Source organism: Canis lupus, chromosome 25, assembly GCF_048164855.1.
Source record: "Canis lupus baileyi chromosome 25, mCanLup2.hap1, whole genome shotgun sequence".
NCBI classification, from domain to species: domain Eukaryota; kingdom Metazoa; phylum Chordata; class Mammalia; order Carnivora; family Canidae; genus Canis; species Canis lupus.
Window position 1 is genome coordinate 46,070,680 of NC_132862.1, and position 27,224 is coordinate 46,097,903.

Below are 27,224 nucleotides of genomic sequence, written 5' to 3' on the forward strand. Positions count from 1 at the left end.
TTTGCAATACTTACAGCAATATGTGAAATAATTAGACCAAAAAAAAGGAGAGAGATAATCCAATCAATTGATTCATTCTGCAACAGGAGGCAAATATCTAACAAGTGAAGAATTAACTATATGCAGAATACAAAGACCTCAGAGAGAAGAGGTCAACGTATTCTTCCTGTGGTGCCACTTTATCCCACACAGATCTGTTGACGCCTTTTTAGGGGCTTGCAGCTAAAGAAGGTGGTTAGCTGATCTGTAATAGAACCGTAGATCCAATGAGCATAAGGGCTTCAGTATAGACCTCCAGTCAGTTTGAGCCAACTTGTGAAGGAAGTGAGGTTTTTTCTTAGTTCCCCAACCTTGGTGTTCTTTGTACTCTGCCCCCAGGCCTGAGTTCCCACTGCCTTACATTCGGACTGCCTCATCGTTCTGCTGAATTCTGTGGCTGATTGCTGTTAGCCTAAAGGGCTGCCCACTCTCAAGGGAGGTGAGTTTAACAGGGATTAAAAGCTAAAGTTATGGAGATGATGCACCAAAGGTGCCATTTCCGGCATTAGCCAATTGGGAGGAGTGTGATCAGGGGAAGAATCAGGGCCAATAGGAAAATACTGCCTTCCCAGCTTAAAACAATACAACCCAGACTCTTTAAGGTTAGTTTTGAGAGGAGAGTTGCCAAGGGAAGGGCAAACTGGATTGTGTGACTCCAAGTTTATCTGAGACTCGCCTTCTCTTTGATGGTTTCCTGATGAATATGGTGGCTGCAACCATAGAGACCTCAAAGGGAACCACTTCATCTGTGATTACTGTGGCCAAAGATTCCCATTCTTCTCTTCTTTTAGTGCCCAACAGCTTATGAGAAACAGAATATTAATGTGTATATGTGAGTGTACTCTGGCTAGGAGATAACCAAAGTTGAATAAATATGGCGATATCTAAATCTAGATCATCTGATTATAAAATCTAATCTGCTTTCTGGAATTTGTAGTCTCACAGCAGTGTAGGTGCCTGGAAATTAACAGATTTTTTTTGTATCTCTTTCTCTGGGTTCCAGTCTCCCTCCACATGGGAACTCCATCTTTAATACACACCTCTGGGAACACCAACCTAGGTATGTGGAGTCTCAAAGTTTAAGCTAAGAGAATAAAAAGTCCTCTCTACCTACAGTTTGCCCTTTCAGTTCCAGTTTATAATGATTAAACATTTGAGCTTAGCTTTTGTATTTTTGTGTTTTTTTGTTTTTTTTTTTGAGCTTAGCTTTTGATACCAGAGTCCCTGAGTACATACCCTAGCTCTACCTCTTAACAGGTGTGATGATCAGGATTGAGTTAACATTTCTTTCTTTCTTTCTTTCTTTCTTTCTTTCTTTCTTTCTTTCTTTCTTTCTTTCTTTTTTGAATCATTTATTTATTTTAGAGAGAAACAGAGAATGGGGGGAGGGGCAGAGAGAGAGAGGGAGAAAGAATCTCAAGCAGACTCCCTTCTGAGCACAGAGCCCAATGTGGGGATAGATCCCATGACCCTGAGATCATGACCTGAGCCCAAATCGAGAGTCAAATGCTTAACCGACTGAGTTACTCAGGTGCCCCAGAATTGACATCAACATTTCTAAGTCAGATTTTTCATCTGACTTTAATTTCAGAGGTTTATGGTAAGGAGTAAAAGAAATAAGCCCTTAGCATAGTGTTTGGCACACAAAATATTCAATATCAGCAAATATTACATATATAAGTGTAAATAAATACTGTATAAATAATGAGTATATAAATATGAAAGACTAAGTCTTCTCTTGGGTGACTGATAGAAATTATCTTACCTCCTACTCAGATAGATGTGACTCAACTTTTTAGGCTGTCACAATAATGATTGTATTTGAGATTGTGATTTCACAGTCCAAAAATTCATGCAAGAAATACACTCATATGTAGTAACTGGGATGTGGAGTAATTTCTTTACAAGGCCTAAATTACACTGAATGGGAACTTGTTTTCTCATAAATATAAATATAATCACTAGTATTACTGTTATTTTATTGAGAGAGAGAGAGAGAGAGAGAGAGAGAGAAGTATTTACTTAAGGAATTGGCTCACATGATTTTGGGAGGTGACAGATCCCAAGATCTGCAGTCAGCAAGCTGGAGCCCCAGGAGAGCTGATGGTATAGTTCTAGTCCAAAGGCAGGAGGCAAATGTCCTGGCCCAGCAGTCAGGTAGGCAGCCATCCTCTCCTACTCAGCCTTTCTATTCTATTCGGGTCTTCAACTGATTGGGTGAAGCTCACTGCATCATCAAGGCAGTCTACTTTACTGCATCTTTTGATTCATGTGTTAATCTCATTCAGAAATACTCTCACAACAGACACACCCATAATAATTTTCTGAGCAAATATCTGAGAATTCTGTGACCCAGTAAAGTTGATAACATAGTAATCATTACAGGGACTAAAAAAACATGTCCTTCCTTCTTTCCAAACTTCTACGCAGGGATAAAGGCATAGGATGGAAGTGGGATGGGGAAGTGTCGGTGAGATCTGGATTGCCACAAGTCAAATAATTTTAAAATAGAGGACTTAAAAACTAAAGGGAAGCAATCATTTTTTTTTATTATTATTCTAAAGACTCTAAGGCAGAACAGTCTTAGTCTGTTCCAGCTGCCATAGAACAAAATATCACACATTGGGTAGCTTAAATGAATAGATGAATAGATAAAGAAAATTGAACTTTCTCACTGCTCTGGAGACTAACATCCAGCAGGGCCGATTTCTGGTGAGATCTTTCTTCCTGACTTATATTCAGCTTCCTTTTCACATCTTCACCATGGCCTTCTGTGCATATGCACTCCTGGTGTCACATTGTCTTTCTTTTTTTCTTTTTCTTTTTAAATCTTTATTTATTTATTCATGAGAGACGCACAGAGAGAGGGGCAGAGACACAGCAGAGGGAGAAGCAGGCTCCATGCAGGGAGCCCGATGTGGGACTCGATCCCAGGTCTCCAGGATCACACCCTGGGCTGCAGGCAGCGCTAAACCGCTGTGCCACTGGGGCTGCCTTCACCTTATCTTTCTATAAGGACACCAGACCTATTGGATTAGAGCCCCACTTTTAATGACTTCATTTAACCTCAATTACCTCCTTAGTGGCCCTATCCCCAAATAGTCACAGTGGGGATTAGGGCTTCAACATAGGAATGGGAGGGTGCACAATCCAGCATTTACAGGGTAGTCATGGCTCCCTTTTGCCCAAACCCCATAAAGAGAAGAATTCAAAGGACATCATCATAATCACTAGTATTGTCATTATCTTTTATATCTTGAGACATTAAGAACCTATTCACAACATATTTGCTGGCTCACAAAGAGAACTCAAAAACCAATTTACTCAACAATGTTTATTGAGCATCTTTAATACACTCAACTAATTACTTTTTTATTGTCTGATGCATTTATTGCTATATCCCCCATCCTAGACAGTATCTGACACATAGTTGGTACTCAATAAAGATTAGTGAAATTCGTTGAATGGGTAACTTCTCATGAGCTTTCAGAGATTTGGGTCTCCCAGATGGCTTTCTCCCATTTCCAGCCTCTGCTTTGTCCTCATGGCTCATGAACACTGGCCCTTGCTTGGGCAGCTCACCATATGGGCTTGTTGATCTAACAACCACTCAACTTTGCTCCCTGGATTCTGTCCTGGCCTCTGGCACAGGCTTTCCAGGAAATCCAAACCCAGCTGTTCTGTCTTGACTTTGCTATTCCTAATTGATCTCTGTAACTTTGTGGGACTCTTGCTCCTCTGTGTGGCAGATACATTGAATGGCCAGTTATACAGGTCTATTGTCAATCCTACAGCCACACAGCAGTTGTTTTTTTTTTTAATGTAAACTTTAATTAGTGAACATACAGTGCCATATTGGTTTCTGGAATAGAATTCAGTGATTCATCACTTACATACAACACCAGTGCTCATCATAAGTGCCCTCTTTAATACCCATTAGTTATCTAGCCCGTCTCCCACCCACGTCCCTCCATTAACCCTCAGTTTTTCTCTGTTGTTAAGTTTGTTCTCTATGACTTGTTTCCCTCTCTTTTTTTCTTTTCCCCTCTCTGACAAGTTCATCTGTTTTCTTTCTTAAATTTCACGTATCAGTAAGATCATATGCTTTTTGACTTTCTCTGACTTATTTCACTTAGTATGATACCCTCTAGCTCCCTCCATGTTGCAAATGGCAAGATTTCATTCCATTGTGTGTGTATATATATATATATATATATATATACACCACATTTTCTTTTCTACTTATGTATTTATTACATTTTTAAAAATTTAAATTTAATTTGTCAAAATATAGTATAACCCCCAGTGATCATCCCATCTAGTGCCCTCCTCAATGCCTGTCACCCAGTTACCCCAAACTCCCACCCACCTCCTCTTCTGCAACCCTTTGTTTGTTTCCCAGAGTTAGGAGTCCCTCATGGTTTGTCTCTCTCTCTAATTTTTCCAACTCAGTTTCCCTCCTTTCTCCTATAATCCCTTTCACTATTTCTTATATTCCCCATATGAGTGAAACCATATGACGATTGTCCTTCTCCCATTAACTTACTTCACTCAGCATAGTACTCTCCAGTTCCATCCACATTGAAGCAAATGGTGGGTATTTGTCGTTTCTAATGGCTGAGTAATATTCCATTGTATACATAAACCACATCTTCTTTATCCATTCTTCTTTCAATGGACACCGAGGCTCCTTCCACAGTTTGGCTATTGTGGACATTGCTGCTAGAAACATCGAGGAGCAGGTGTCCCGGCATTTCACTGCATCTGTATCTTTGGGGTAAATCCCCAGCAGTGCAATTGCTGGGTCATAGGGTAGCTCTATTTTTAACTCTGAGAAACCTCCACACAGTTTTCCAGAGTGGCTGCACCATTTCACATTCCCCCCAACAGTGCAAGAAGGTTCCTTTTTCTCCGCATCCTCTCCAACATTTGTTGTTTCCTGTCTTGTTAATTTTCCCCATTCTCCCTGGTGTGAGTTGGTATCTCATTGTGGTTTTAATTTGTATTTTCCTGATGGCCAGTGATGCAGAGCATTTTCTCATGTGCTTGTTGGCCATGTCTATGTCTTCCTCTGGGAGATTTCTGTTCAGGTCTTCTGCCCATTTCATGGATTGCTTGTTTCTTGGGTGTTGAGTTTAATAAGTTCTTTTTAGATCTTGGATACTAGCCCTTTATCTGCTATGTCATTTGAAAATATCTTCTCCCATTCTGTAGGTTGTCTTTTAGTTTTGTTGACTGTTTCTTTCGCTGTGCAGAGGCTTTTTATCCTGATTAAGTCCCAATGTTTCATTTTTGCTTTTGTTTCTCTTGCCTTCATAGATGTATCTCGCAGAAGTTACTGTGGCCAAGTTCAAAAAGGGTGTTGCCTGTGTTCTCCTCTAGGATTTTGATGGAATCTTGTCTCACATTTAGATCTTTCAACCATTTTGAGTTTATCTTTGTGTCTGGTGTAAGAGAATGATCTAGTTTCATTCTTCTGCATGTGGATGTCCAATTTTCCCAGCACCATTTATTGAAGAGACTGTCCTTTTTCCAGTAGATAGTCTTTCCTGTTTTGTTGAATATTAGTTGACCACAGAGTTGAGGGCCCAACTCTGGGTTCTCTCTTCTGTTCCATTGATCTATGTGTCTGTTTTTGTGCCAGTACCATACTGTCTTGACGATCACAGCTTTGTAATACAACTTGAAATCCAGCATTGTGATGCCCCTGGCATTGGTTTTCTTTTCTAATATTCCTCTGGCTATTCAGGGTCTTTTCTGATTCCATACAAATCTTAAGATAATTTGTTCCAACTCTGTGAAGAAAGTCCATGGTATTTTGATAGGGATTGCATTAAATGTGTAAATTGCCCTGGGTGGTATAGACATTTTCACAAAATTTATTCTTCCAATCCATGAGCATGGATGTTTTTCCATCTCTCTGTGGCTTCCTTTCAGAAAGTGTTTTATAGTTTTTAGGGTATAGATCCTTTACCTCTTTGGTTAGGTTTATTCCTAGGTATCTTATGGTTTTGGGTGCAGTTGTAAATGGGATTAATTCCTTAATTTCTCTTTCTGCAGTCTCATTGTTAGTGTACAGAAATGCCACTGACTTCTGGGCATTGATTTTGTATCCTGCCATGTTGCTGATTGCTGTATGAGTTCTAGCAATCTTGGGGTGGAGTCCTTTTGGATTTTCTTTTTTTTTTTTTAAGATTTTATTTATTTATTCATGAGAAACATAAAGAGGAGAGAGAGAGAGAGGCAGAGACACAATCAGAGGGAGAAGCAGGCTCCATGTAAGGAGTCCGACGTGGGACTTGATCCCAGGTCTCCAGGATCATGCCCTGGGCTAGAGGTAGCACTAAATTGCTGAGTCACCCAGGCTGCCCGTTTTGGGTTTTCTATATACAGTATCATGTCATCTGTGAAAAGGGAGATGCCAATTTGAATGCCTTTTATTTCTTTTTGTTGTCTGATTGCTGAGGCTAGGACTTCAATGTTGAATAGCAGTGGTGAGAGTGGACATCCCTGTCGAGTTCCTGATCTTAAGGGAAAGGCTCTCTCAGTTTTTCCCCCTTGAGAATGATACTCACTGTGGGCTTTTCATAATAGGCTTTTATGATATTGAGGAATGTTCCCGCATTTTCTTTATTCATCAATTGATGGACATTGGGCTCTCTCTGTAGTTTGGCTATTTTTGTTAATGTTGCTATGAACATTGAGGTGCATGTAACCTTTCAAATCTGTAATTTTGTATCCTTTGATTAAATACCTAGGTTCAACTAGATGCTTTTGATGGGGAAGACAATACAATCCTTGCCTTTAAGGTTTTCAAATTTTGTGGGAATGTCTAAACACATCCACACTCACACATACCTAGAATCCAAAGTGGAAAGTGATAAATGTAATGGAAGAAGTAATGGAATATGCAATGGGATTTGGAAGAGAAAGAAATATAAAATTAGTAATAGTATCCTTTATTGAGCTTTTACCATTATATGCTTGGGAACCTTACATTATAAGACAGACAAAAATCCAACTCATAATCCAATAAGTACTGTATGTATCAGTGGGTAAAGCATAGTACCCTGATCAAAACAGCTCTGTGTTACAGTATCTTGCAGAAAAGCCATGAATTTGCATGGAATGACTTGATGGTTGGTAGTCAGGTGTCAGAGGAAAGTGAGATAGGAGACTGGGTCTCATGTTTCAGCAGGGATTGTTCTCTGTTGGGGAAAGTGGATGGAGGTTTAATAATGTTGCCAAAATCTGAAGTATAAAGAGAGGGGCTCTTACCAAGGCCAGACTCAGTTGCCCCCAGCCTCTTTGACTAGAGAGTTGGGATCCCTTGCCCTTTGGCATCATTGTGGCCACCACCAGGAGGCCCTATTATTGGGTAAGGAGAAAGCCAGAACCCTGATATCATTTAGTGCATTCTGGGCTTAAAAGTAGGAAGAGGGAGTGATGATAAATGGATCAAGACAGATTTGAAAATAATGGAAGAGTGATGTACAGGGATAGAGCAGTAGAAATAGAAACAGCTTGAGTATTGAGCACCTGCTGTGTGTCAGGAGCTTTATGGCTTTGTATATGTTCTCTCACTTAATTCTCTAATGTACATCGGCTTTGATGGAAGTAGAAACAGGTTACTAGAGAAGAAGCTCAGCAACTTGCTCAAGCACTGGCAGGTAAGAAACAGAGCTGAGCTTGGTAGCCTACTCCTCGTAGCAGTGAGCCCTGCACTCTCCCGGGCTTAGGGTGACTGCCCTCAACTAAACCCCAATCAGGTGCCTTTCCTGCTGTCCTAGGCCTTCCTGGCAGCTAGTATTTGGCAGCAGGAAGAGAATAAAAGTCTGGGCAGTGATACACATTTTGTTTTGCGGCACTTTTACATATCTTTCCTAAGCAGCTTTCCAGCTAATGGCGGATGGCACAGAGTGAAAGAGTGCGCTTGGGTGATAGGCCTGCCCCCCCCCCCCCCACCCGGCGGCGCCAGGTCCACAGGGCGGGCCCGGGGGCGGGGCCCCCGCGGGTGGGCGGGGACGAGCAATTGTGACCTGCCCGGTCCCTCCCCTCCCGGGCACTGTGATGCTGCGGGACAGCTGCTGGCCGGGCCTGTCTGTCCCCGGCCCCCTCCCGCCCAGTGTGTCACAACAGCGGAGGCGGCGGTATCTGGAGCAGTTGGGGTGGGCAGGCCCAGCTGGGAGGCGAGCCCGCGAGGAGAGCAGCCGCGATGGTGAGCGTTTCCGGGGCCCCGGCCTGGGGGTGGGCAGGAATCGGGGGCGCGGGGCTGGCACCCCGCCAAAAGCCGCATGTACGTGGGGGGCTAGTGGGTCCGTCGCTTTGGGTCTGCAGAGCTCGAAGTTCCTGGGATTTCAGTTCAGGCTCGAGGGGGTCCGTACCCTCGCGCGGAGGACACCCGGGGCCAGGACCCTTCGGAATAGACAAAGTAGAGACCGGAGGCGAGTTGGCCCCCAGAGGGAGCTCGGGGAGGTTGGTGCACGCAGGTGAGGAGGGGGAGGAGAGATGAGAGATGGGATTCAGAGGGGCCCCGACGGGCTGGCGGCTTGGGGCCGGGAGCGCGGTCCGGAGGATGCAGTCCAGGGGTTCCTGACGGGCAACTGGGCCATCAGAGGTCCCCAAATCCAATCAAATGTGACAGAGGACTTAGTCATAGTATCCCCAGTCTTGAAGTCTTTTTCCTTTCTCGTCTCTGAACATTTTCTTGGGTTTGGGGGCACTTACAATTTTAGTGCGCCCGGCTTCCCTGGCACCCACGCCAAGTCCCCAGTTTTTCCAGGGGTCAAAATCTGAAGGATTTTGACACACAGAAGTCTCCCTCCGGAAGGCAAGGGGACCTCAGACTTCCTTTTTTGTTTACTACCATGGCGAAGGGCTCAGTGGCGGCTCCTTTCTCCCTCCTCCGAAATCCATATCCTTTTGCAGACGCAGATCTTGCTGGAGCGGGCCTCTCCAGACCCTCTAGAATCCTTCCCGTCCCTGGAGTGCGTAAAATCGCCGCCAATTTACTTCCCGGAACGCCCTGACACCCCAGCATCTCCCGGTTCAGAGCCCTGGTATTCTGGCAGCGGGGGGTGGGTTGGAAAGATGGAGTGGCGGAGGGGAGGGAAGGGAATAAGCCTGTCTCTTAGGCCGAGGTCAGGTTCTCCAGGCAGTCTTGCTGTAGGTGTCGGTGACCCAGCCGGGCCGCGGGAAAACTCCCCTCCTCCCCCTGCTCTGCTCAGTTTGGACTGCGCCCAGGTCCTCTGGCTCCGGCTCCGGCTCCGGCTCCGGCCCCAGCCCCAGCCCCAGCCCCAGCCCCAGCCCCAGCCCCAGCTCCAGCTCCAGCTCCAGCTCCGCTGTTCCTAGCTGGAGGTCTGTTGGCAGCCCCTCTCTCCGGAGCATGCTCCCAGACCCACCTGGCAGCTTGAAGAACTTGGGGGATGTTGGTGACAGTGGCCAAAGGAACCCACTCCTGCCCGAGGCCCCTGCTGTGAGGCCATAGAAGAGACCCAGAGAAGAATTTTGACTCCTGGCTCTGCAGCTAGCTATGTGACTTCAAGAAGATCGTTTAACCTCTCTAGAGAAAACTGGTTTTCTCATTTACAACATGAAAGAGGGTTACAATACAATTCCCAAGGCTCCACATAGCTTTACTGTTTTAAACTTTTTATTGTGGAGAATTTCAAACATACACAGAAGAGGAGAGAATGGTATAATGAACCCCAATATACCAATGTATATGCCTCATCCAATTTCAACAATTACCTACTTTTGACAAGTCTTGCTTCATTTATTCCCCTTTTCCACACTTCCTATTATTTTGAAGCAAATCCTAGGCAACATACTCAAAATTTGATATTTAATATTTATAATGTCTAGTATTGTCATGCTGTATAATTTTCAAAGTGCTTTTTCTTGCATGTTTTAATTTTGACCTGCGTGTCATAGCAATTCTCATAGTAGAGCCTACAGGGAACTTACAGGGGATCCAATGATCATAATCTAGCCCTCTGAGCAAACTTTGTGTATTCAATAGGCAAGTTTCTGAAAATGTCAGGTAAATAAAATTTTTCAACAGTAAAACCTTATTTTAAATGTAGATGTTTAATTGAAAACCTATGGTTGAATATTTTGGAAAGAAAATATCTTTTATTTATTTTGAAACTGAATTTTGTAAAGCAGGTTCTGTTTAAAATATTTAATTACATTGGCAGCATTGTCTTTTTTTTATAAATTTATTTTTTATTGGTGTTCAGTTTGCCAACATATAGAATAACACCCAGTGCTCATCCCATTAAGTGCCCATCTCAGTGCCCGTCACCCAGTCACCCCCACCCCCTGCCAACCTCCCCTTCCACCACCCCTAGTTCATTTCCCAGAGTTAGGAGTCTTTCATGATCTGTCTCCCTTTCTGATATTTCCCACTCATTTTTTCTCCTTTCCCCTTTATCCCTTTCACTATTTTTTATATTCCCCAAATGAATGAGACCATATAATGTTTGTCCTTCTCCGATTGACTTATTTCACTCAGCATAATACCCTCCAGTTCCATCCATGTTGAAGCAAATGGTGGGTATTTGGCAGCATTGTCTTAATGGGAAAACATATTTAATTGACCATTTTTCACTCATGGAACCTCTTTTTATTTTTTATTTTTTTTTTTTTTAATAAATTTTTATTTATTTATGATAGTCACAGAGAGAGAGAGAGAGAGAGGCAGAGACACAGGCAGAGGGAGAAGCAGGCTCCATGCACCAGGAGCCCGACGTGGGATTCGATCCCGGGTCTCCAGGATCGCGCCCTGGGCCAAAGGCAGGCGCCAAACCGCTGCGCCACCCAGGGATCCCTGGAACCTCTTTTTAAAAACCTCTTGACTTGTTCCTGAAAGGCTAAAATGACATATCTAATAAACATAGACCCAAAGAATCCTACCCATGCAGAAAGGACTTCATTTCCTTCAGGCAGCCATTCTCTAGGATTTCCTTCCCTCTTGGGGGTTGGAGGAAGAATTCTGCTGTGTTAAAAAGAATTAGGTTCAGCATTTCTGTATGTTATGAGTAAGAAATGTGTTAACTAATCCTATAATTGAGCATTCCCATCTGCTCCCAGTGTCCCTCCAGTAAGCAGTTCTTTTGGGAACTGAGGCTAGGACACCTTTGGGGAAAGTGGTTGGAGACTTCTGGCCAGGTGCCCCAAGTCAAGCCCATGTCTATGATCTCAGGCACAGAGAAACCGCTTGGGTTTATGGAGAGGTGAAAACATCTGCAACTCAGCCTCCTTACTGCATTCCTCCTGAACTGTGGAGCACCAGTTCAGATGGGAATAGGCATGAAATGGCAACAAAAAGCCTGTTTCTCAAAAACGAAACAAAACAAAACCAAAACCCCAAAAAACAGAGAGGAGGGGAGACTGTTTTGGGGGTGAGATGGACTGCCTTTGTGTCTGCAGTCCTCTGCAAATTGCCTCCATGTAGTCAGGCATGGCTGATCTCTGCAGGGTCCACACTTATTTTCTGACTTCAGACCACTGCTGGTCTGCTCTTCTGGCTACTAAGGGCAGATTCCCCCAGACATTGGTGGAGGGTTATATGCCTCGGAGCAGCAGAGGAGCCTGATGAACAGAATTTCCCTTGGCAGTGGCTAGGGCAAAGGTGCTGATTAAATGAGGCGTTTTCATAGGAAGCTTCCAGGATCAGGTCAGGTCCATGCAGAGCTAAAGGGCCAATGCTGTTGCAGAGTGTCCTTTCTGAGGGGGCTCTTGAGTGACCTTGAGAGGAAGATGAAAAGTTAGAAATAACTTCTGGGCAGCCACAGTGGCCCAGGGGTTCAGCACCACTTTCGGCCCTGGGCGTGATCCTGGAGACCCAGGATCAAGTCCCACGTCGGGCTCCCTGCATGGAGCCTGTTTCTCCCTCTGCCTGTGTCTCTGCCTCTCTCTCTCTCTCAATCTTGTGAATAAATAAATAAATAAATCTAAAAAAAAAAAAAAGAAATACCTTCTGAGGAACAATAGCTGGTGAATTCAGGACTAGTGATAGGAGGTGGGTGTACTTCACTACTCTTTCTTTGAGGGCAGAAGTGGACCAACTGCTCCTTTTCCCTCTGGCCACCAATGGACCAGTAATGCTATCTGTGGCCTTTGTGGTAGACATTTCCCTGTCTGTGTCTTCCTATTAGAATTTCTCCCAGATCTTTATCTGTAGGAAGAGAATGGGAAAATGGAGTGGGCAGTGTACACCAGTTTAAAACTCCTTAACTGTCTCTCACACTTGCCCCCAATGTCAGCTAAAGCTGATGGGCCTTCTGACACCAATGGGTCCCTCATGCTGGGACATACCCCTGCCACTCCTAAAGTTGGTCTATGTCATCCCTATTGCTGCCCTAAATGCAATGTCTTTGAACTGAGCCCCCTCTCTTGAGCTACTTTCACTCACTGATGTTAATTTAGGTCAAGTTTTTGTTCTTGCTGTTTCTGGCTTGCTATCTATTTTTTGTTCTGATTCCAAATATGCTGTAATTGAAGGGTTTTGAACAGGGATAATTCAAACAATCTTTTATGAATCACATTTTTTCTTACTTTAGTTATTCCTCCATGACACTGTGGATCTACTTTTTATTTGCCATCTTTGACCTAGATCCTAAAATATAGGTGAGTTATTAGCCCAGCCTGGCATCTAGACATAATTTGATATAATAATATGCTCCCTGAAAGCACCTGTGTGGCATTTGATTACATTGGTGCTTAGGGGATGTGAACTGGTCTCAGGTTTTTACATGCCATATACCACTGGTCCATGTCAGTTCCTTTCCTAGGTAATATGCCAGTTTTACTATTTTATGATACTTCAAAATGATATTTGAAGCTACAAAGCCTCCTTCTACAGAGGATCCTAACTAGCTGATCTTAGTCCTCTGAGAACAAAATGAATGGGAATGACTAATATTAAAATAGAAATAAGATTTATATAAGAAAAGGTTTCTTAGGGTGGATTTATAAAAGGGCTGTAAAATTCTAGAATTTCCTTTTGATGTTCTGCAAAATGTAGGCTTCTCTCCCCATGGAAGATGGAGGTAGGTGGCATAGATGCCTCATCTGCTCTGCCTTTCATGAGCCTACATGTCAGGCAAACTGTGCCATTTGTGGGACCTGCCCTAAACGTTCCTGCCTCTTGTTCATATTGTTCCCAAGCCCAACTAAAATGATCATTTTGGCATGTCTAAATTCGTCAAGGTCACTGCAGATATTCCTGTTCCAGGAAACCAAGCCAGGGTTGTTCTTTTTCTCCTTTGAACTCCCATTGTCTCTTAGGCACTGGTTACTCTGGTTAAATAGATTATAAGACCTCTCTGGGCAGAGTTTTCATTCTAATCGTCCATGTATTTATTGAGCACCCACTACATTCAAGCACTGTGCTTGATGCTGGGGATGCAGTAAGTAAATAAGGGTTTCTTGCCTTCATAAAACTTATTCTCGGGATCCCTGGGTGGCGCAGCGGTTTGGTGCCTGCCTTTGGCCCAGGGCAGGATCCTGGAGACCCGGGATCGAATCCCACGTCGGGCTCCCAGTGCATGGAGCCTGCTTCTCCCTCTGCCTGTGTCTCTGCCTCTCTCTCTCTCTCTCTCTCTCTCTCTGTGACTATCATAAAAAAAAATTAAAAAAAACCCTTATTCTCTCTGCTAGGAAAATCAGAAAATTGAACAAGCAACTATAATATGGTGTGATAAATACCATGATAGGAAAGAAGAGGATTATGGGAGCACATAGTAGGGGCCCTATGCTAGTTAGTGGTTTTCCAGACTTCCTGTAGGAAGTGACATTTAATGAATAGGATGGGTAGGAGTTAGCCTAGTATCTTTTGACACTTCCTCACACATAATAACACAATAAATATTTGTTGTAGAAATGAAGACAGTGAGTAACTTTTGTAGTTATCCTGGCACTAGGTCTGTGTAAGGATATGTCATACTTTTCTTGAGGAAACGAAATTACTTTATTAGGTCTCTCCCCTCTCCCTCATCTTCACTCCCTGGATTGCTGGGCAGAGAGGTCCAGCAGCATACACGGGACCCCCTTCACCCCACAACATCCCTGGAGCACAGAAGTGGTCTGAGCTGTATAAACTCAGATTCAAAATGGAACTGAAGGGGGATCCCTGGGTGGCGCAGCGGTTTGGCGCCTGCCTTTGGCCCAGGGGTTGATCCTGGAGACTCGGGATCGAATCCCACGTTGGGCTCCCGGTGCATGGAGCCTGCTTCTCCCTCTGCCTATGTCTCTGTCTCTCTCTCTCTCTCTGTGACTATCCTAAATAAATAAAAACAAAAAATTAAAAAAACAAAAACAAAAAACAAAATGGAACTGAAAGAGAGAAATAGTGCGAGAGAGAAAGCCTGAGCTCTGATTGGCTAGAGAGGGGAATCTTGAAATCTGAGTTTGGAGTAAATTTAGGACATTAATATCCTCTGCTGGGTCAGCTTCCTCTGCACTTCAGCTCCTCCTTCTCCTTGTACACACACCAGCCCTGAGAAACAGATTCCTGGTTCTATCAGAGAAGGATGACCCATTTTCAAAGAGACCATAAGCCATTCTCAGTTTCTCTCTGCATTGGAGCTTTTTTCTGTTTGGAGTTTTGCTATAAGAGTTTGGCCTTGTTATATACTCTCAGGCTTGCATTGATGTAGATATGGGCACACCCCAGGGCCCTGGAAGTTCAGAGTGCAATGAGCCAGGAGGTTGTGTGGTGTAAAGGAAAGAACTCAAGCTGAGGTCAGAGAAGACCTGGATTCCAGTCTGGGCTCTTGCTACAGAGTTGTAAAATCTTGAATCTGTTCCTTTACCTTTCTGAGCATCAGATTTTTCATTGTAAAATGGGGAGGGAATCATATTTGGTGATCCATAAAGCCAGTCCAGTTCTAGTATCCTAAATGTTTGCAGTTGACATAACATCCCTGCTTAGGCCAGATGGATGAGGGGTGGCCTCACAAGGCCAACAGCACTGTGTCTGCTCTATGTTTATCTATGTAGAACTTCCAGGCAGGAAGATGGGGACAGTGATGAGGCAATGGCTGGAGAAGGCTAGCTCAGTGCCTTGGCAAATTAGTTCTTAGTATTGCCAGCTTAATCAATGACTAAGTGAAATGGGACAGGAAGAGCCTGGACCCTGCAGAATAAGATACTTTAAAAATTTTTTTCTTTAGTTTTTTTTTTTTATTCTTTTTAGTTTGGAAAAATTTAAATCCCTGGAATAGTACTATAATGCCACTCATTCATCTATGATCTAGATTTAATAATTATTATTTTTCTGCCATATTTACTTTATCTGCTGTATTTGTTGAAGTATTTTAAAGTAAAATACAGATGTTTTAGTATTTTTCCCCAAATGCTTTAGAAGTGACTCTAAAAAATAAGGTCATTGTCATACTTAACTATACTTTCATTATCATGTTTAATAAAACTAATCAATGTCTCTATTTGTCCCCCAAATAATTTTGATTTGTTCAAGCCAGAATTTAGGCCAAGTGCACATACTACATGTGGGCATTATGTTTCTTAAGTTTCTTTTGATATGGAACAATCTCTCCTATCATCTTTATTTTCCATAAACTAAAAATATATCAATTGTCCTGTAGAATGTTTCACTTTCTGGATTTATTTTACTGTTTTCTCATGTCATTTATTACTCTGATTCTTGTGTTTTCTATAATGTGAAAACTAAATTTAAAGTGTTTCATAGTTTAAGGCTGAGCTTTTTTTTTTTTTTTTTTTTTTTTTTTTTTAGAGAAAGCATGCCCATGAGAATGTGAGCAGGTGGGGGTAGAGGGGCAGAAGGAGAGGGAATCTTAGGCAGGCTCCATCTGGAGCTCCAGTCATCCTCCAGTGAGGAGCTCGACACAGGCTCAATCTCATGACCCTGAGATCATGACCAGAGCCAAAATGAAGAGTTGGACACTTAACGGACTGAGCCACCCCAGGACCCCAAAACTAAGTACAAGAATTCCTGCATGGGTGGTGTTGTGTATGTCATATTGCATCACATCAGGAGGTCCTTAATGTCTGGTTTTCTCACTATCAGTACTGTTAAAATTGATCCCAGTGTTAGGGTAGTAACTGCTGTAGTTATTTTTTCTCATTGTAACCTGTAAGTAACTGATTCTTTGGCACTATCTGAATATCTATTTCTTATGTAATTAGGAACTATCATATGGCAACATTTATTAATATATTATTCCTTGTACATTGATTAGCTGACATTCTTCAGTTAAAAAAAAAGAGCTTTCCCTCATAAAGAGTACTGTTTGAATGGGGACAAATCAGTTTTATTTATTTTCCTTTTTTTTTTTATTTATGATAGTCATACAGAGAGAGAGAGAGAGGCAGAGACATAGGCAGAGGGAGAAGCAGGCTCCATGCACCGGGAGCCCGATGTGGGATTCGATCCCTGGGCCAAAGGCAGGCGCTAAACCGCTGCGCCACCCAGGGATCCCTTATTTTCCTTTCTTAACAACACAAAGGAGTATGGATTTTTATATACATCCTATTTCTTTTTTTTTTTCTTTCTTTTTTTTTTGAAGATTTTATTTATATATTCATGAGATACATGGAGAGAGAGAGGCAGAGACACAGGCAGAGGGAGAAGCAGGCTCCATGCAGAGAGCCGGACGTGGGACTGGATCCCGGGTCTCCAGGATCAGGTCCTGGGCTGAAGGTGGCGCTAAACCGCTGAGCCACCCGGGCTGCCCTATATATCCTATTTTCAATCAAGTACCATCCTCCTTCTTTTTCATGCTCATACTGACTCATCTTTGGCAGTGGGAGCTTTCTGAGCTCTTTTAACATCATTCCAGTCTGTGATAGCTTCTGTGCTTTCAGGCACCATAACATGTTCCAGGATCATCTTGTATATTCCTTATCTCAATCCTAGAACTCTTCATTTCTTCCAGGAGCCCTGGTTCCTGTTAGTGGCAATGGTATTGAGGGACCTTCCTTTTCTCTTGATTGATGTAGCCACTTTTGGGTTTTGGAAGCACCTATGAACATATCAGTTATTTCTGAGTCTCTTTAAGCGAGTTTAACAGAGAAAATAGCTCTTTCTAAGGGGTGTGTGTGTGTGTGTGTGTGTGAGAGAGAGAGAGAGAGAGAGAGAGAGAGAGGGAATGGGTCTTTGAAGACTGGCATCTCTATTGGTGTGTGTGAGATTAAAGGGGCATCAAAGTATAGGACACTTTTTTAAAATTCTGAATTAAGACATAAGGTGAAGGCAGAAAATAGACCTCAGAGTAGGGGTGAGTGGAATGGGAACCTGGGGTCTCTAACTTTCCACTCCTGTTTCTTCTGGGTGCAGAATAAAGCTACAAGGTAGTATCATAATGAAAATGATAATGGTAAAGGCAAAAACAACAATAATCATGGCTAACTTTTAATTTCCAGATGAGAGGAAGTTAAGTAACTCAGCCAAGGTCACACAGCATAAGTAAATTGAGAAGGTGCAATTTAAACCCTGGGGTGTGGACAACTTTGTGAGTGAAGCCTTTCCCTGGCCATCAGACTCACAGAAATATAGCTGGGTTGTATTTCCAGAAAGAGATATGTTTCATACTGGTTGCTGTGAACACCTGTGCTCTGTGGTCCCCAAGGCAAGGTCATAAAGACAGGTGTAGGGTAGGTCTCAGTTCTAAAATCAAATTAGGAGGTAATGAGTCCTGGAATCTCTGACTCTTTGAGTTATTACTCAGAGCAGCTGCCCTGTTCCCATGGCCAAAGAACGTCCAAGTTCCCTCTGACTCCATGTGTTTCAGTTACCAGCCAAATCCTCTAGAGGCTCTGCTCTGGCCTGGGTTACCTAGTGCTGGAAAATGCCAGGTCACGTCATGGATAAGAACAGAAACCCACGGACCAAGCACATGCTTCCCAGCTGGGCATCATGTGCACAGGGCCACTTTGTGCTGGCCATGCTTCCTCACAGGTGGGATATGTGGAGGTGATGAGGCCATACTTCCTGGTAAAACCCCAGCTTCTGTTCAAACACACACATTCATACTCTCTCTCTTTCTCTCTCTCTCTCTCACACACACAGACACCCATCCTTATCCTCAACTATTAGCACTGGGATCAATCAGGTAATCATGACTTCACACCAGAGTAACAAAGAGGTAAGGACCTTCTAAAGGTCCCCTTTAATGCTTGGCCTGACATAGGCAAGGGAGCAGGTTATGGTGGCTATAAATAAGTTTTCCAACTTATCAGAGTTTAAGAAGAGCTCATTTATATACTCCCAATTTTCCTTTGCTGATGTAAATCCTTTCTTCTTCTACATTTGTAACCAGAACACTAAAGACACCCATGATACCTATTTACAAAGTATATTCATTAGTGTTTACCTGCTCTATGATATTCTGAGACTTTGTGTGTTAGTTTGTGTGTGTGTGTGTGTGTGTGTGTGTGCGCACGCGCATGAGAGAGAAAAAGAGGGAGAGAGGGGAGAGGAAGAGAGATGAATGGAAGGAAAGAGAGAGAAAGGGGACAGGAGAGGTGATGTTGTTTAGGAAGGCCTAGGCATGAATACAAATGCTGTCACTGTGTATGGTAGTGAATTTATGGACAGTTTCTGCTGTTATCATTTGTTTATCCTTTGACCTCCTTCATCAGTACAAGAATTCATGGTTTTGAATTAACCCCCTGTTGAGCCAAGTCTCAGTCCAAATGCATTGGTACCCAGACACCTGACACGTCAGACCCCACCTGGTTCTAAATGGCATGGTTGGAGGGATGGATATCCTGAGAGTTGGATGCCAGAGATAGACAAGTCTTCAGATGTGCAGGATATAGCATAAAGGCATGACCAAGTGTAGGACTCTTTGACCTTGATTCTGCATTTTCCTCACAGCGGGAGTGCATATCAGTCCACGTGGGTCAAGCAGGAGTTCAGATTGGCAATGCCTGCTGGGAGCTCTTCTGTCTGGAACATGGCATCCAGGCAGATGGCACCTTTGGTGTCCAAGGCAGCAAGGTCAATGATGATGACTCATTCACCACCTTTTTCAGTGAGACTGGTAATGGGAAACATGTGCCTCGGGCTGTCATGGTAGATCTGGAGCCTACTGTAGTAGGTGAGTATGGGTTGTAGGTGAGTATGCGCTAGGATCCTTTCCACAGAAAACAACATAAAGCTGCAGAGGCTTTGGTCCATGATAGCTAAGGAAGCAGAATCTCTAATTGGAGGGTGGGAGTGGCTCAACTAGAACCTCCCCACCCCACATTTACTTCTGTTAGCTCCTTGAAATCTCCAGTCTTTTGGAGTCTCCAGATACGATAGAAATCACAGATCTCTGCTCCCCCATTTTAGCTGTAACCTATGCAGAACGAAAGAACCTATACTTAAACTCCTTAACCTGCTAAGAAAGATTTAAATTTTTAGTCAAGGGATCCCTGGGTGGCGCAGCGGTTCGGTGCCTGCCTTTGGCCCAGGGCGCGATCCTGGAGATCCGGGATCGAATCCCACGTCGGGCTCCTGGTGCATGGAGCCTGCTTCTCCCTCTGCCTGTGTCTCTGCCTCTCTCTCTCTCTCTGTGGTGTGACTATCATAAATAAATAAAAATTAAAAAAAAAAATTTTTAAATTTTTAGTCAAGATTCTTTACTAGATACTAAGAGTAAAAAAATAAAAAAATAGTTTTAAGAATTGTAAGAGATCTCCAAATAGTCAATTTTCCAAAGCATAGGGTTTCTGATTTCATAATAATTGCAGTCTTTTCCCATGGGTCTGATATAACCTTGTATTACCTTATACAAAATGGAGTAAGAGCAGACACATTGTCTTACAGCCAGAAGTTGCTGTAGCTCTAGAATGAACCTCTTCTGGATCCTAGAAAACAGGAATTCTGACTTGTGTTGGTACAGGTTCTTAGTGCTTCACCTTTCCCCTGAGGTCCCCCTCACCCCCTACATCACTTCCCTGGACTCCTGGGTCAGTCCTCAGCTCAACATCAGGATTTCCTCAGCCTCAAGGCTGGTTCACCAAACAAGGAATGGGTAAGTTTCACAGAGATATCTAGGCTAAGGTCTGTAATGCCTGAACACTAATTTCCAGGGACAGCAGACTATAGGTACACAGCCCTTGGATACATTGTATAAATACAAAATGTACAGATTACTCCCCCCAGACAACTGTGTAAATGACTGATTTCCTTGGGGTGGGGAGATTAGAATAACTCTGAAGAAAAGAGGACATGTAGCTGGGGCTTGATACATCTTGGTCAGCCATATATCTATTTTGTGTGGACTCTTGGAGGTGAGCTGAATAGCCACCCTCTCTAGGGCTCCTGCTCTTCTAGAACCTGGAGCATGGTTCTGCTTTAAGATCATCCTAAAATATCTCTAATGCCTGACATTTATTTGGTTAGGGATAGAACAATTCCTCAGAGAGCAGATTACTTGGAATTTTTATCTGTGTACCTAGAACATTTTAGTGCAAGTGAAATTGGGTTAAAGTTTTGGGTAACCTTGCAGCATGAAAAAAAAAAAAGGAAGACTTGAGGGGTCAAAGTAGAAGGAAGCCAGGGCACTTAGCTTTGATGTTTGGTGAACTTTGTGAACCTGATGCTTTTAAAAGTTCCTGCCAGCAGAGCAGCTGGCTTCTCTTTGCCTATTTGAGTCACAGGCTTCTGATTCAATTAGTGCCTATGTTACCCTGGAATTCTCTTAACCTTTTGCAGATTTATTTTTTTTTATTTTAATGATTTTATTTATTTATTCATCACACACACACACACACACACACACACAGAGGCCGAGACACAGGCAGAGGGAGAAGCAGGCTCCATGCAAGGAGCCCAACGTGGGACTCGATTCGGGTCTCCAGGATCAGGCCCTGGGCTGAAGGTGGCACTAAACCGCTGAGCCACCTGGGCTGCCCATTTTTGCAGATTTATTATAGGGTTGTCTGGTTCTACCTCAGTGGAGTTTTATAGGCAGAGGAAATGGAGACCCAGAAAAGTATTATATGATATTTAATGAGGGACACTTCTCTAGAAACAAGGTAAAAAGACCTGATGGTTTCTGTCCCTTGGTAGATGAGGTTCGAGCAGGAACCTACCGCCAGCTCTTCCATCCAGAACAGTTGATCACAGGGAAGGAGGATGCAGCTAACAACTATGCCCGGGGCCACTACACAGTGGGCAAGGAGAGCATCGACCTGGTGCTGGATCGTATACGGAAGCTGGTAAGTATTAACAAGGGTGGGGAATTGATGAGTTAGGCTAAAATGGATAGGCTAAGTCTGAACAGAATTAGTGAAGGCACACGACACCTAGCTACAGAATAGAGCTCTTAAGATTTGAGAATTTTTGCTTATGTACTATAAGAAGCATTCATAGGAATGATGCCCCTTTCTTCCCCTGGACATTATGAACTACAGGTTGATGCCCTACCAATTCTTATTGATACTCTATGGTAGTATCTGGGGGAAATTCTAGATATAAGGAAAGCTAGCTCTTTGCTTGTTGAAAGCATAAGGTAACAAAGAATTTAACTTGGAAGAGAAGAGGAAGAGATTGTTGATACATTTGAGAACTTAAAAAAATACCATTACAAATGTCAATTAAATACATTCCTTCACTTAATTCCCATAACGATGATACAGAGAAAGTCATTTTCCTGTACTTTACAGGTGAAGAAATTGAGGGCCAGTGTGGCTCAATTATTTAGCTTCAGTCACACAATTAGAAAGTGGTAGAGTTGGGATTTGAATCTGGTTGTATGATTAAAAAGCTCTGAGTTATAGGGTGGGCCAGTTTATCTCTTTGAACTTTCATTTCCTTATCTTTACAATGGAAATGGTTGGACTTGGTCAGTGGTTCTTGGGAGCTAAGGATGCCAAATTTTTGTATATGTTCACTCTTTCTTTCTTTCTTTCTTTCTTTCTTTCTTTCTTTCTTTCTTTCTTTCTTTCTTTCTTTCTTTCAAGATTTTATTTATTTATTCATGAGAGACACACAGAGAGAGAGAGAAAGGCAGAGGGAGAAGCAGGTTCCATAGAGGGAGCCTGATGTGGGACTCGATCCCAGGACTCCAGGATCACGCCCTGGACTGAAGGCAGGCACCAAACTGCTGAGCCACCCAGGCGTCCCTTTGTTCACTTTTTCTGCTTAGTGGAGAGCTCGTAGGAATTATCTGTCTCAAAGCTGTCTGTGGGCCCCAAAAGTTCAGAACCAATATCATAGATCATACCCAATGGGAAAATTTGTGACTGTTATGGATTCTCTTAGTTCTGATAAGAGCTAACATTGAGTGCTTAACTACATGTCAAGTACTTGCTCAGCATATCATGCTATCTCATTTGATAATCACGATAACCTTGTGAGATGAGTATTTTTTTATTGCCCAGTCAGGAAGAAACAGAAATCTGGAGAGGTTCAATAATTTGCTCAAGTTTTTACAGCTGGGAAATGACAAAATTGATATTAAAACTCAGGTTCTCTAACTCCATATATATGTCTGAAATTGATACCCTGAGCCACATTTCAAGGCTGGGCTGAGATGTATAGTCACAAGTTCCCACAAAACCAATGACAAGGGCAGGAAAAATGGGCAAGGATTTGGGGTTCTCAAAGGGCAAAGTTGTTAACCATTGTGGTTCTGACACTCTTATTCCTGATTCAACCAAGTCACTGGGCTGGAACCGTATACGTACCTAGTGGCATGTACTTGTACAGTTTGCCACCCAATATATTTTAGCTAGTTCTCTCCAGATCAACTCAATTCCTTTTTATTTTACTACTTCAAGGCTGTTTTTATTTTACCTACATAAAAATGTTGAGGAATGGAGTGGGGCAGATAGAGAGGATTGCCTGTCTTTGTTCACATAAAGATATTTTCATAAACTTGTCTCCATGGTTTTTTCTCATGCTCTACTCTCCCCAGACAGATGCCTGCTCTGGCTTGCAGGGCTTCCTCATCTTCCACAGTTTTGGTGGGGGCACTGGCTCTGGCTTCACTTCTCTGTTGATGGAACGCCTCTCCTTGGATTATGGCAAGAAATCCAAGTTAGAGTTTGCTATTTACCCAGCTCCTCAGGTCTCCACTGCAGTGGTAGAGCCCTACAACTCCATTCTGACCACCCACACCACACTGGAACATTCAGATTGTGCTTTTATGGTGGATAATGAAGCCATCTATGACATCTGTCGCAGGAACCTAGACATTGAGCGCCCCACCTATACCAACCTCAACCGCCTCATCAGTCAGATTGTGTCCTCCATCACTGCCTCTCTCCGCTTTGATGGGGCCCTTAATGTGGACCTCACTGAGTTCCAGACCAACCTGGTGCCCTACCCCCGCATCCACTTCCCACTGGTCACTTATGCACCCATCATATCTGCTGAGAAAGCCTATCATGAACAACTCTCCGTGGCTGAGATAACCAGCTCCTGCTTTGAGCCCAACAGCCAGATGGTGAAGTGTGACCCAAGACATGGGAAGTACATGGCCTGCTGCATGCTCTACCGGGGGGATGTGGTGCCTAAGGATGTGAATGTCGCTATTGCCGCCATCAAGACCAAGAGGACTATTCAATTTGTAGATTGGTGTCCTACAGGCTTCAAGGTGAGAGCTGATGACTTGACTTAGGGAGAAGATAGACAATTAGAGAAGCAGAAGGAGATGGGGGAGAAATACATGTAAATTCCAGGATGTTAGACATAAAATTCCATGGGAGCTTCAGGCTTCACGGGATGACATGGGAAGAAGGCTTAATACAAATATAACCATGATATCATTAATTCATTCATTTTAGGTAAGGAAGAGACTATTTGAAAGGATAATTGAGAGAAGGGGAGGAGAACAATTGCAATACTCAGAGGGACAATACAACAGAGGGAGAAAGTGCCAACTGTTCCTACCCTAATATCTGCAAGCATCCCAAAGGTCAGGTAGAGAAGGGCTTTTCTCTAAGAGGGGGAGTGAACAGGCTAGAAAGAACCCTTGCAGGCAAGTGGGATGTTCAGGATGAATGAGCAGAGGTAGTTGTTATCTGACAATAGATTAGAGAATGGAGTTAACCAAATGATTCAAATTACCAAAGAGGTATAATTCCCTCCTTTAACAAAAGATGTGTTCCTCTCCAATTTATTTTGAAAAATTAAATATTTTTCCTGTAAGTCTTAATTAACTTAAAGTGAGGATAAGAAATTATATGTGTACTATAGGATTGTGAATCACTTATTTTGTGAAGCCCCAACATTTTCCGTTAACCAGGAATAAGCAGAAGCTGAGGAAGCCTGTTGTAGAGCAGGTGTCTGCAATCTAGAAAATGCCTCAGACTCTGAGGGTCAGTGGGTAGATATAATAGCCTGAGAAAAACCATGGATCTTAGGACTAGTAAATGTTGAATGTTAGAAACCACTCCTTTGAGTTGCCCTGGCAAGGTAATGCAGCTGAAAGCACAAGGTAATGCTCTGTGCATGTGAACTGCTTGACCACTTTGTCCTGTTTTCCCATGGTCTTTTTGTTTTTTTTTTTTTAAGATTTTACTTATTTATTTGACACAGAGCACAAGCAGCAGGCAGAGGGAGAGGGAGAAGAAGGCTCCCGGCTGAGCAAGGAGCCCAATGCAGGGCTCCATCCCAGGACTCTGGGATCATGATCTGAGCTGAAGGCAGACGCTTAACCAACTGAGCCATCCAGGTGCCCCTCCATGGTCTTTTTTTTTTTTTTTTTAAGATTTTATTTATTTATTCATGAGAGCCAGAGAGAGAGAGAGAGAGAGAGGGAGGGAGAGACGGAGGGAGAGAGGCAGAGACACAGGCAGAGGGAGAAGCAGGCTCCATGCAGGGAGCCTGATGTGGGACTCGATTCCTGGTCTGCAGGCTCACGCCCTGGGCTGAAGGCAGCGCTAAACTGCTGAGCTACTGGGGCTACCCTCCCCCCATGGTCTTTAATGAGATTCTACTATCAAAATAACTACCATAAAAAAAAAATAAATAACTACCATCATTTACATTAATTAGTAACCCCCAGTCATGCTTTTAATAATTTAAGAGGCTCACTCAGCACTAGGGGTATTATACCAGCTGCTACAGATACGGAGATGAGCATTTCTATTTTTCCTTGATGGGACTTATCAAAACAAGGTACCATGTGCCACTCTCTTGACTGACCTATTTGCATATGGAGCGTTGACCCTAGTAGCTGATCTCCTTTTGTAGGATTTTTCCTCACTGCTGTACTCCTACCTATATACACAATCTTTTCCCTCTAGACTACACCAATATTTATGGGTAAGTTTTGGTCATTCTTGTGAAAACTGTCAAGATCTTCCAAAATATGGAGTTCTTTTTAAATTTTTAAAATGGTAACAAACAACAAAATGAGCTAGTAGGAAAATGAATAGGATAAAAGAAATGAGATGTGAGGGTGGTGGGGAAGTAAACAAAAAGGAGATGCCTCTTACTCTGACTCTGTTATTTTAAGCTGAAGTTTGGGGATTATGTCCAGAAAGATAGGTAGTACTAGCATCTTTAGCTGCTTTTCAGAAAGGCACATGCTATTGAACTTCATCCTCTCATAACCTCCTCAAAGGAGTTTGTCCCTACTTGACAGTTGAAGGGATAATTACTGTTCGAGAGAGAAGAGTTGGCTCCAGGCACAAAGTTTTTTGCTGGTCAGGGTCAGATCTAGCAAAATATGTGATGCAGCAAAGTTTATATTCATTGCCCTTCCTCTTCTCAGTTTTGGTCCTTTGCCCCTGGCTCAGCATCACTTCCACCACCAAGATGCTACTTTTGTCTACGAGGAATGATAGATAATTGCAAAGTCATTTCATGGGCTACCCACCTTGGCTATATAGCCTGTTGCAACTCCCAACTACATCTCTCAAGAGGACATACATTTTAATGCTATAAAATTGAGAGGCTGGCAAGGCATGATGACCTGGGTAGGAGGGGTATTTTTTGGGTAGAATTGTGATTCTCAGAGTCCCATAAATATTATCACAATTTGTCACCTTAGAGTTCTTCCAAATTTCTACAGTTTCTGGGATTGGCTTTGGTTTGTGATATGTGTATGAGCAGAAGGGAGATTTCTTAGATCCCTAACATCAGATGGGGTTAGGGTTAGCTTAGAGGACCCTGCTATGCTACCAGATCTTGGGAAGTTGGCTTGTTCAGGCAAGAGTTTTAATTAACTTTCTTTGACTGAAGTCCTTGTTTTTCTTCTAACAAGCCTTCCTCCCCTGAAATATGGGGCCTGGTTTTAACACTAACACCATCTCTAGGACCTTTTAGATTTTTAAATTTATCACTCTGCATTATCTCTATGATCTTTTAAACAGCCCTTTACTGTTGGTAGAGAAACTTACCTAAATTTGCTGACCGTATAACTAAGAGAAACTTTAGATGACCATGCATAAAACAATAAACCAAGTCTAGAAATTAATTTGCTTCTAAAGGGGACCTATTTCCCTTTTCAAGATAAACATATATTGTATACCCTTCCTAACAATAATCTCATTCATTACTCTCATTTGTCTGCTTGAATCCCTCCACTAACATTTCTACCTATACCAGCTCTTTCACCCTTTTCTTTTGCAGTTTTTGCTTCCAACTTTTAATTTAAATTCCACCTAGTATTTTGCAGTCTTTAGATTTTATAGCCCTTCTCTTGAATTTGCCTGCACCTCGTTCCACCCACTTTTAATTTCTCTTCACCACTTACCTCTCTTTACCTGTCTGTTTCTCCAACCTCTTTATTCCCTCTTTTCACATCCAGGCCTGCTCCCATTCCCAACCCATGACTGTGTCTTGCTACCACACCATGTTACCAAGATAACCCCATCTTGAGTTATCCTTTGACTGCTCTGCATTTTCTTTTGCTACTCCTCTTCTTTTTCTGTTCCTCAGGTGGGCATCAACTATCAGCCCCCCACTGTGGTACCAGGAGGGGACCTGGCCAAAGTCCAGAGGGCTGTTTGCATGCTCAGCAACACCACAGCAATTGCAGAGGCCTGGGCCCGCCTGGACCACAAGTTTGATCTCATGTATGCCAAGCGGGCCTTTGTGCATTGGTATGTTGGAGAGGGAATGGAAGAAGGAGAATTTTCTGAGGCCAGGGAGGACCTGGCTGCACTGGAGAAGGATTATGAAGAAGTGGGGACTGATTCATTTGAAGAAGAAAATGAAGGGGAGGAGTTTTAAATATAACACTTTCTCCTTG

The 27,224-nt window shown here is 43.0% G+C and overlaps 1 protein-coding gene across 5 annotated transcripts; it reads left to right on the forward strand.

Annotated features, from left to right (window-relative positions):
* The first annotated feature begins 378 nt into the window (after nt 1-378).
* Nucleotides 379-27,224, forward strand: TUBA8 (tubulin alpha 8). 5 transcript variants are annotated; one of them, XM_072799713.1, is made up of 6 exons: nt 379-478; nt 1,043-1,099; nt 18,905-19,127; nt 21,089-21,237; nt 22,938-23,618; nt 26,912-27,224. In XM_072799713.1, the coding sequence occupies exons 3-6, from the start codon at nt 19,100-19,102 to the stop codon at nt 27,203-27,205; spliced, it is 1,152 nt and encodes a 383-aa protein (XP_072655814.1). In that variant the 5' UTR covers nt 379-478; nt 1,043-1,099; nt 18,905-19,099; the 3' UTR covers nt 27,206-27,224. The 5 variants fall into 5 exon arrangements, 4 of the variants coding, with proteins under 4 accessions (XP_072655814.1, XP_072655811.1, XP_072655812.1 ...); XR_012017920.1 differs by lacking the exons at nt 379-478; nt 1,043-1,099 and adding exons at nt 8,100-8,257; nt 24,563-24,698 and having other exon boundaries at nt 26,912-27,139; XM_072799712.1 differs by lacking the exons at nt 379-478; nt 1,043-1,099 and adding exons at nt 8,132-8,257; nt 8,968-9,098.